General features: G+C 37.9%; 2 protein-coding genes across 2 annotated transcripts; both read left to right on the plus strand.

The window, feature by feature from the left end:
- Positions 1–27: 27 nt before the first annotated feature.
- On the plus strand, positions 28–5,258 carry LOC147385720 (Polyketide synthase, enoylreductase family protein). The gene is made up of 10 exons (XM_086423979.1): positions 28–212; positions 395–492; positions 757–888; positions 978–1,121; positions 1,229–1,331; positions 2,203–2,302; positions 2,512–2,588; positions 3,014–3,092; positions 4,287–4,405; positions 4,897–5,258. Exons 1-10 carry the CDS (start codon positions 28–30, stop codon positions 4,988–4,990), a joined length of 1,131 nt encoding a protein of 376 aa, XP_086280105.1. The 3' UTR covers positions 4,991–5,258.
- Positions 5,259–5,552: 294 nt separating this feature from the next.
- RHL2 (Spo11/DNA topoisomerase VI, subunit A protein) lies at positions 5,553–7,219 on the plus strand. Its single transcript, XM_086423978.1, has one exon. The coding sequence runs from the start codon at positions 5,810–5,812 to the stop codon at positions 7,100–7,102; it is 1,293 nt and encodes a 430-aa protein (XP_086280104.1). The 5' UTR covers positions 5,553–5,809; the 3' UTR covers positions 7,103–7,219.
- Positions 7,220–9,410: the final 2,191 nt, after the last annotated feature.

Consider the following 9,410-nt stretch of genomic DNA (forward strand, 5'->3'; position numbering starts at 1 on the left):
AGCGAGAGAGAAAGAGAGAGAGAGACGATGATGGGTTCTGTGAGGGTTGGAGTCCTAAGAGCTCTCCATGGAAGATCATCACTCTACAGTGACTTATTACGAGTTTGCCCTCGTAATCCAACGGTCGACATTCGAGCTTTCTCGGCTAACTTGTCTCCACCGTCCAAGGCAGTGGTCTACGAGCAGCATGGACCGCCCGATCAAGTGATCAGGTTGAACTCTATCTCTCTCATTATGTTTTTTCTGTGATTTATGCAAAATAACATTATGTACCTGTTTGGTTCCTAGGATAACTTTATTCCCGCATTAAACTCCCGTCTATGTTAATCGTTACGAAATCTACAAAAAAAAAAGTATTCTTGTATAATTTAGTGCTTGGTTGCTTGATTTGCAGAGTAATTGACTTTCCTCCAGTTGAAATTAAAGAAAATGATGTATGTGTCAAGATGCTAGCTGCTCCAATCAATCCTTCAGATATCAATAGAATTGAAGGTTGGATTTGGAATACTTTTTTATAATTTTCGATCAAAAAATGTGGTCATTGTTATTGGTTGGTTGGTTGCCCCAAATCATTTAAAAAATCAAATCAAGTAATGGCTCAAGGTTTTTTTTTTGCCCTAAACAATCTTAAAACTGAAAAATGGTTGGTTTAAGATGAAGTATCCTTTGTTGAGTTTTATTCTTGCATTGCCTATCCCAAGCCCGGATAAGGGATGTTCTTATTTGTTATTTAAGGTTGGTGAATTTGTATTATAGGTGTGTATCCTGTGAGGCCTCCAGTCCCTGCAATTGGAGGATATGAAGGAGTTGGGGAAGTTCAATCTGTGGGATCCGCAGTGAGGGGTCTCTCGCCTGGTGATTGGGTCATTCCATCGCCTCCTTCTTTTGGTATATTCTTTACCGTGTTCTTAATCTTTTGAGTAGGTTTATGTTTCTGCTTTATTTTCACAGACAATGATGAAGTATTTGCTGCTTAGGGACATGGCAGACTTTCCTTGTAAAAGACGGGAGTGTTTGGCACAAAATTAATAAAGATGTTCCTATTGAGTATGCTGCTACAGTTACTGTAAATCCTTTGACAGCTTTACGAATGCTGGAAGACTTCGTTACTTTGAATTCGGGTATTGGAAAATTACCTTGTTTTCATTAGCCATGTGGGCTTATCATCTCCGTTGCTTTCTATATTTCCATTTACCTATTTTCCTTTGATTGATTTGTACATGATTAGGGGATGCTGTTGTGCAAAATGGGGCTACGAGTATTGTGGGACAATGCATTATTCAGCTTGCACGAATCCGAGGCATCCATAGCATTAATATCATCAGAGACAGGTGTGAATTGGCATTTTAAATCGAATCTTAGTTTCTTCTTGTTATAATGAATATGCAGTTGCATCTTATTTTGGTTGTTATGCCAAATCATTCTTTTTCCTCCTGCAAAAAAAAAAAAAAAAAATCATACATTTTCCCACTCCTACGGTAGGCCTTTGTAGAAACCATGGTTTTAAAACTCGTTTTGATGTTTCGTCTTGTCCATGAACGAGACCGAGTTGTCTTGGATGAAACATCTGATTTACTTGAGTCATCTCAGCCAAGATTTAAAAAAATGCCTTAGAATTAGAACAAACCATGTCTTTGAGATGACTTGTCAACTTGTCTCGTTGGTGGGCAATATTGAGACAACTTGGACGAGATTTAAAACCACGGTAGAAACTACTCTTAACTTCTCCTGATGAAATCCCTCTTAGTAAAACTCAAGATCAGTGGCAGTGGTGCAGATGAAGTGAAATATTGAGAACTATTGGCTGCTGTTGGACGCGATGTGGAGAAAATATGATACAGAGACTTATCAAAAACAAAACAACAAAAAAACAAAAAATCTGACATGGATATGCACAAGCATAAGATGTATTATAACCTTAGGCATTAAAAACGTGATTTATGCTGAATAAAATTCAAAGAATAATACTAAAACATTTAACTAGAGGAAAGGGAGCTCCCTTTGTGTTTTCATATGGAACTTGTCCACTATGGAGGAGTCTTGGCATGGAAACTTGATGTTCAATATTTATTACAAATTGAAGTGCCCTTTTCGTTGGGAAAAAGTTGAAGTACCTTTTATTATATAGTAGAGTGCCATTTCAACAAAAGATTATTTCTACGAGAACTCAGACCTTCAGCTATCATCTTCTGATTGCTACAGGGCTGGATCAGAAGAAGTGAAAGAAAGACTCAAAAAACTTGGTGCTGATGAAGTGTACACGGAGAGCCAATTGGAAGTGAAGAATGTCAAGGGTCTCCTGGTATCATTATTATTTTTTTATTCATCATTGCAGATACTGACCATTATTAGGAGATCTTTATTCTGACTGACTAGTTTTTGACAGACTTGATTCAGATTATGTTTTACTGTTTTTGATTTTCTTGTTAGATTCTTTTTATCAAATAGTCCACAGCTGCCTTTATTCTCTGAAGTTTCTTTTGGCCATTAACTGTTTACCGACATGCGTAGGGTGCTTTACCTGAACCTGCCTTGGGATTCAATTGTGTTGGTGGAAACCCTGCTTCTTTAGTCCTCAAATTCTTAAGGTGAAGCTTGCTTTCTGAAATCTATATAATAAAATAGGACGGTGAGTTTCACTCAAGCTAAATTTGTGGGGTATAAACGTCCCACTCCAACTATAGTGGTGTGGGTTCCACACTATTCTCACCTTATTGCTTTTCCTCTTCACCCCTTCAACTTTATTGTCTTTTTTCCTCCCCTCCTCAATAATATCCCTCTAACTTTACTATCTTTTCTCTTTTACCTTTTTAACCCCAAAGAGGATGCCTGTGCCTAAACTCTAGTTCATTAATAAAATTAAACATCATCATCATCATCATTATCAAAGCCTCATGCTAAAATTTTGGGGATCAGCTGAACAAATCCCATTCCTTCATTCAATTAATAAAATTGAACATTTTGCTCTTAATTCAAGCTTGCTCTAAGCAAGCCAATGGAATCTTATCTGCAGGCAGGGAGGGACCATGGTAACTTACGGTGGTATGGCAAAGAAACCTGTCACAGTATCTACTTCATCTTTCATTTTTAAGGTAATGCCTTGAAATTTGATATTTTACAACACATTGTAGTGCTCTCCGCTATGATTGGAGCATGACACCTCTAATCTGCTCACCTTTTTTTGTTTGTTTGTTTTTGTTTTGATAAGTTAATCTACTCACCTTTTATTTGAGTAACAACTCGCATGATTCATTATAGGACCAACATGGCCAGTGGCTGTACAGGCCAAATAATCAGAACTTTCAATCTTTTTCCAATATTCCAAACATTCATATTCCATAAAAACATGAGTGATATTAGGTATCTATTCTGGTTTGCTTCTTAACACTGGCATCTTCACTTCCCCTACAACCATGATAATCCATAACAAAAGAAGGTTAAGCTACCTCAACAAGTTTGTAGCTTTAATTTTCTGGGGCATGTATGCTCTTATAATCCCATTTTACTCTCTTCTGTAGAGATCAAACCCTTGAACAGACAAATATACTAAGCTTGAGGTCTGGTTCTTTTTTTTTTTTTCTTTCCTTTTAATATTTAGCGACCTTTCAAACCTGTGCAACTCCTTACGTTGATCGTAGACTACCGCTTGGTGTTAATTGATCCTCCGTATCAGACTATTCTTGCTTGTCAGCATAACAATCTCAAATGCATCTCCTTGAGATAACCTTTAATATGCAACCTAATGGGTTATGCTTTTATTTATTTATTGGTATGCTTCCTTCACACTTTTTCTTTAGAAAATCTCTGTTATAGTGGTCAACGAATGTGTAACCAGTACCCTATTCAGAGAAACATCGCTTAAAGTCCAAATTGGATAATAGCAAGAAGGTATACATTTAAAAAACAATAACCTTTAGTATTGAATGCTTAAATACTAGAGGTGAACAGTTAGCACACTTGAACAATACATCATTGATACAAAGAGAGGGGCAAAGACTGGTTATAATGAAGTCTGTGGTTATACTGCAGACCTGTGATCAAAATTCTACCTTCCCACTTAAACCTATCAAAAGAAAAAGAAAAAAAAAAAAACCCTCCGAAGTACTCGAAATTCTTAAGTGTCTGGCTTAAGTTTGTGATTTAATCCTAAGTAATTTAAAAGATCAACGATTCTTCTGAAAACACTCCAAAGCAAATGTGCATTATCAATAATGCTTGTTAAACGTCTGCTTGCCTGTTGCATTGGTTACTCTTTGATGTGTGCTTAAATATTTTTTTTCGTGCAGGATCTTGCTTTGCGAGGGTTCTGGTTGCAGAAATGGATGAACTCAGAAAAGGCAAATGATTGCAGAGTAATGATAGATTATCTATTGGGCCTTGTGCGGGATGGGAGCTTCAAATATGAGTAGGTTTCCTTCACTGAAAAACCTATAGGATTGTTTTTACTAAGGTTGGTGAACCCCAAGGGGTTTGTCTACTGGCAAGCTGGGCCTTGATAAGCTCCTCAGGAAGGGTAGGTCAAGTGTTCAAAACCCCACGAAGCAATGAATTCCTTGGGGCCATTCTGCAGGGTCCGGTTGACCCTTGACTCAATCAGCTGCACGTAGGACATTCCAAGGGGGCGGTATGTATGGCTGTGGGATTAGTCTTAGCCGAAGGGTGGGGATACCCACGATAAGAAAAAAAAAAGTACGGTTGGTGATACCAACTTTACTTGAAACCCACTGACTCATTGCTTCTGTTAATTTGGTTGGTTGCATCTTGGATGAGCCATAGCCTTGAACCATGCTGATATGGTACTTTAGAGCCATTCGAGTTTGCTTGTTCAGACAGTTAAAGCTTTATTGCTATTTCATTTGCAAGTGATTGATTCGCTGTTGTGCAATTTATTTGCAGGATGGAGTTAGTTCCTTTTGACGAGTTCTCCGTGGCACTGGATAAGGCGCTGGGAAAAATAGGAAGCCATCCAAAACAAATTCTTAAATTTTAAGAAAATAGTGTAAATCTTTTCCCGTCGGTCACAGTTTCCTAGAGTTTGTTGGATTTTATATCAATAAGTATAGGATGATGCATCCTTTTTTTTAAATCTTGCCTGGATCAAAGTTTTCTTCCTTGTTGTTTATTATAGAGAGATGTAGTTCTTGGAACTTAGAATGGATTTAAAGGTGGAATCCATCCATGCAACCTCTTCCGAAACTTCGCTGTCATCTTCTAAAACAAATTTCTAAAATCACACTATTTTTCATTTGTTCCACTAACTTTTGGATGTTTGGCTCATCCCTTGATGATTGATGGATCTCCATTCACGAAATCAGCTAGAATATTGATTTTTAGCCGTTGGATTCAAGAATGGTAGAAACATTTGAACAAGGTTCATGACAATTGATCTCCTTTAAAAAAAAAAAAAAAAAAAAAACTCTTATGACCTAGGTATTAATTTTGATGATGTGGAAATAATCTAATTATAGTGAAAAATGAAAATATTAAAAAATATTGTACTTCTTTTTTTTCTTCTAAATGATGGTTAAAGCAAAATTATGCATGAAGAGTCATTTTTATGAGTACTGTGTGTTGTTAGATTAACTTTACTCACAGATTCACAACCACAATAAGACAACACAGCGCATGTTAGCAACACTCACAATTGACTTCCACAGCGCATGTTAGCAAACCAAGAGCTTATGTTAGCATTGACTCCCACAACGCATGTTAGTAACCTCACCATTCGATAGCCCTAATTACATACAAACTCAAGCTCCATTGATCAACTCTCATTTCCCGCCTCTCTCTCTCTCTCTCTTACTCTCTAATGGCGGATAAGAAGAAACGCAGAAGAGCTGATCCCACCTCTGATAACGAAGGAGACGATGATGACAACCACATACCCTTCAAGAAACGTTTGAAACCAGACTCACAGATCCTCTCCATCATCAAAAACCTCACAGAGTCTCTCCAATCCTCCATCACCACCAACTCCAACACTCACAAAACCCTAACCCTATCCGATCTCGATCTCTCCTCCACTTGTCGAGAAGTCTCGGACCTCGATCTCTCATCCGTACAAGACGCAATCGAACGTCTCATCCTCCGTATCACCCAATCCATTCTCTCTGGTTCAGGCTTCGCCTTCGACGTCCCCGCACGTGGCAACGCAAACCAACTCTACGTACCTGAACTCGACCGCATTGTCCTCAAAGACAAGACCTCTCTCCGCCCTTACGCCAACGTCTCCACAGTCCGTAAAACCACCATTACAGCTCGAATTATCCAACTCGTTCACCAACTCTGCATGAAGAACATCCACGTCACTAAGAGAGATCTCTTCTACACAGATGTCAAACTCTTCCAAGACCAAACCCAATCTGATTCTGTCCTCGATGATGTCTCTTGTATGCTTGGTTGTACTCGATCGAGTCTCAATGTGATTGCTGCCGAGAAAGGGGTTGTTGTTGGAAGGCTAATTTTTAGCGATAATGGAGATATGATTGATTGTACTAAAATGGGTATGGGTGGAAAAGCGATTCCTCCGAATATCGATCGAGTTGGGGATATGCAGAGTGATGCATTGTTCATTCTTCTTGTTGAGAAGGACGCAGCTTATATTAGATTGGCGGAAGATCGGTTTTATAATCGGTTTCCATGTATTATAGTTACGGCGAAAGGTCAGCCTGATGTGGCGACGAGGTTGTTCTTGAGGAAGATGAAGATGGAATTGAAGTTACCAGTACTTGCACTGGTGGATAGTGATCCATATGGGTTGAAGATTTTATCGGTCTATGGTTGTGGATCAAAGAACATGTCTTACGATAGTGCAAATTTGACGACACCCGATATTAAGTGGTTGGGAATTAGGCCTAGTGATTTGGATAAGTATAAGATACCAGAGCAATGTAGGTTGCCCATGACGGAGCAGGATATAAAGACTGGGAAGGATTTGTTGGAGGAAGATTTTGTAAAGAAGAATCCGGGTTGGGTCGAGGAGTTGACTCTGATGGTGAAGACGAAACAAAAGGCTGAGATTCAGGCGTTGAGTTCGTTTGGTTTCCAGTACTTGTCGGAGGTTTATTTGCCGCTTAAGCTTCAGCAGCAGGACTGGTTGTGATCACAGTGACTGTAATGTATTAGCTGATCTCCTTTATGCATGTAATTCTGTTGTGGCTTAAGCTTGATTTTTCATGTATTTTTGCTTCCTTTGTCAATGTAATTGTCGTGAGGTTTATTGTGGTGGTGTTTCTTAATATTTTAGTTGGAAGAGTAGGGGAGAATGGGAAGTGAATTATTGTCTTGTTTGGTTCATTTTAGTCATGGTCATCATACATGCCTTATCCCAATTATTTTGGGTTGGCAACAACAAATCCACAAACTGACACAATATCTTAAATGGGATTCGTTCCATAGCATACCATGAGCAATCCAACCCGTAGGAAGAGAGGGTGGGGTGGGTTAGCTATCTCATAGCCGGGTCTTGTGAGAGGGGCCTTTTAGAGCGACATTGTAAGGGCCTTTGAGAGGGTCTTCGGGGTATATCTAATAGAGCCTTACAACCTTTTTTTATTTATGGGTAACTAGACTTGAACCCACGACCTCAAAGTTGTTTGCAATTTGTCAAACCAACTGAGTCAAGGGTCTAAACCCTAACCTCACAGCTTGTTTGACTAATAGAGGCGTAAGGTCTGCCCTTTACTATTATTACTTTGGCCACACATTTCTATCTAGAGCTTTTGTCTTCTCTTTAAAGCCCTCAATTTGTGCTAACGCACTCTTAATCGGGGTTGTCATTAACCCCAATCATCTTAATTGACTTTCATTTATTTTATCGCCCATTGAGGTTATTCCATTCTCCCTGTTGTACTTGTCTATGATTTTGTCTTTTCTAATGTTTCGGTTTACCGATCTCAATATCTTGATCACTTGTGTACTTATCCATTGAAGATGTTTTTTTTTTGTTAGGAAAGTGATAATGCGAGATTAGAGGTTAGTAATTAGAACGTGAAGGTGGGTTTTGAACCCAGGTTGTGATATCAACACTTACAGACTTTAATTCTATGAACATATTGTTTACTGGTTGATTGACATTAAGTTCTGTGAGGCAGAGTTTGTCTTTTGTTACTTCATTGTAAAATTTTCTCAGGTTCCATTGTTACAACAAAACACTCCAAAATCACATCTTGACTTTAGCCACTTAATATTACTTTTATGGGTAGCATCCTCTCCTCTTTGTGGATGATTAAATTAGATAGCAAAGATGATCACTTTGGGTTTCTGATAAAAAAATAGATGATCACCTTGAGTTATTTTAGAACATCTTCGACGGTTTGTTTTAATGATAAAAATCAGATAACTGAAAATGTTTTTTTTGTGTGTGTGTGTTTATCTGTTCCTGTCAATTTGATTACAGAGAGTGATATCTGAGAGTAAGCATGTTTTATATTTGAACACCACAACTAACTCCAGTTTCACTCTCATACAAAATAATCTATTCAAGTGCAGCTGTTCTTGATATTTCATCCTCACATTAGTCTTGCATACTTTATGGAGAAGACTTGGAAGTCGATCCTAATTTTCAATTGGGTGATTTTGCAGTTGAAAAGACAAAAACCCATTACAACTTAGCTGCTTGGTTATAAATATTGAATTATCGCAAATTAGGTTCAATTCTTGCTGATCAATCTTTGATCAGTATTTGACTATTAACTGTTATTGATTTCTGATTAAATTGATGCTAATCATTCTTTTATCCTTTAAATTTTTTTTTTTTATTTTTATATCTTAATTGTTCATTATTTATTCCATTAATTCCCTCAAAACCTGTTCATACGATCCCCATGCAATGCGATACAGATATTCTTCTCATCGTCTCTCTCTCTCTCTCTCAGAATGGTTTCGGTTGGAGGGGATGGAACAACTTTGGCTCAGTGAACCTATGACCTTACTATGCTCTAACCCAATGCCTAAAAATGATGATGGGAAGGAATGATCTGTTTACAGGCAAAAGATTTGGTCATAACCAATTGACTCTTAGCTTTCGAGCTGAAAACATTTTTGAGTTCTTCTCAAGATTCTTATTCATCAACAAATGTGCCCATAGTGTGAATGAATTTTTTTCGACTTATGTCGTTAATTCATATACATAAGTTGATGATTTTTACCCATATGGATCGTTTGATAAACAAGATGAAAATTGTGACATTCACATTGGTTCAACAAGCACACCCCTAGTTACTTTCTCTTTTATTAATAAATGAATCGTGCTAAAGTGACCTCAAGCTGAAACCTCATATCGCACTTCTTCACATGAAAGTGGATAGGAGCCATAGATTCATATGTCAATGAAAAGCATCTGCAGTTCCCATACACTTTCACGTCAAGATGTGTGATACAAGGTTCCAGCTTGAGGTCACTTCAGCATA

Source organism: Akebia trifoliata, chromosome 14 (genome assembly GCF_017979445.1).
Source record: "Akebia trifoliata isolate Shusen 1 chromosome 14, ASM1797944v1, whole genome shotgun sequence".
NCBI classification, from domain to species: Eukaryota; Viridiplantae; Streptophyta; class Magnoliopsida; order Ranunculales; family Lardizabalaceae; genus Akebia; species Akebia trifoliata.

What these genes read in the sequence shown, in the direction of transcription:
- RHL2 (XM_086423978.1), top strand. Translation starts at nt 5,810, where the DNA reads ATGGCGGATAAGAAGAAACGCAGAAGAGCTGATCCCACCTCTGATAAC.
- LOC147385720 (XM_086423979.1), top strand. Translation starts at nt 28, where the DNA reads ATGATGGGTTCTGTGAGGGTTGGAGTCCTAAGAGCTCTCCATGGAAGA. An exon ending in TCCATCGCCTCCTTCTTTTG is followed by an intron (nt 889 to 977) that starts GTATATTCTTTA and finishes TTTGCTGCTTAG; the next exon opens with GGACATGGCAGACTTTCCTT. An exon ending in ATTAATATCATCAGAGACAG is followed by an intron (nt 1,332 to 2,202) that starts GTGTGAATTGGC and finishes TGATTGCTACAG; the next exon opens with GGCTGGATCAGAAGAAGTGA.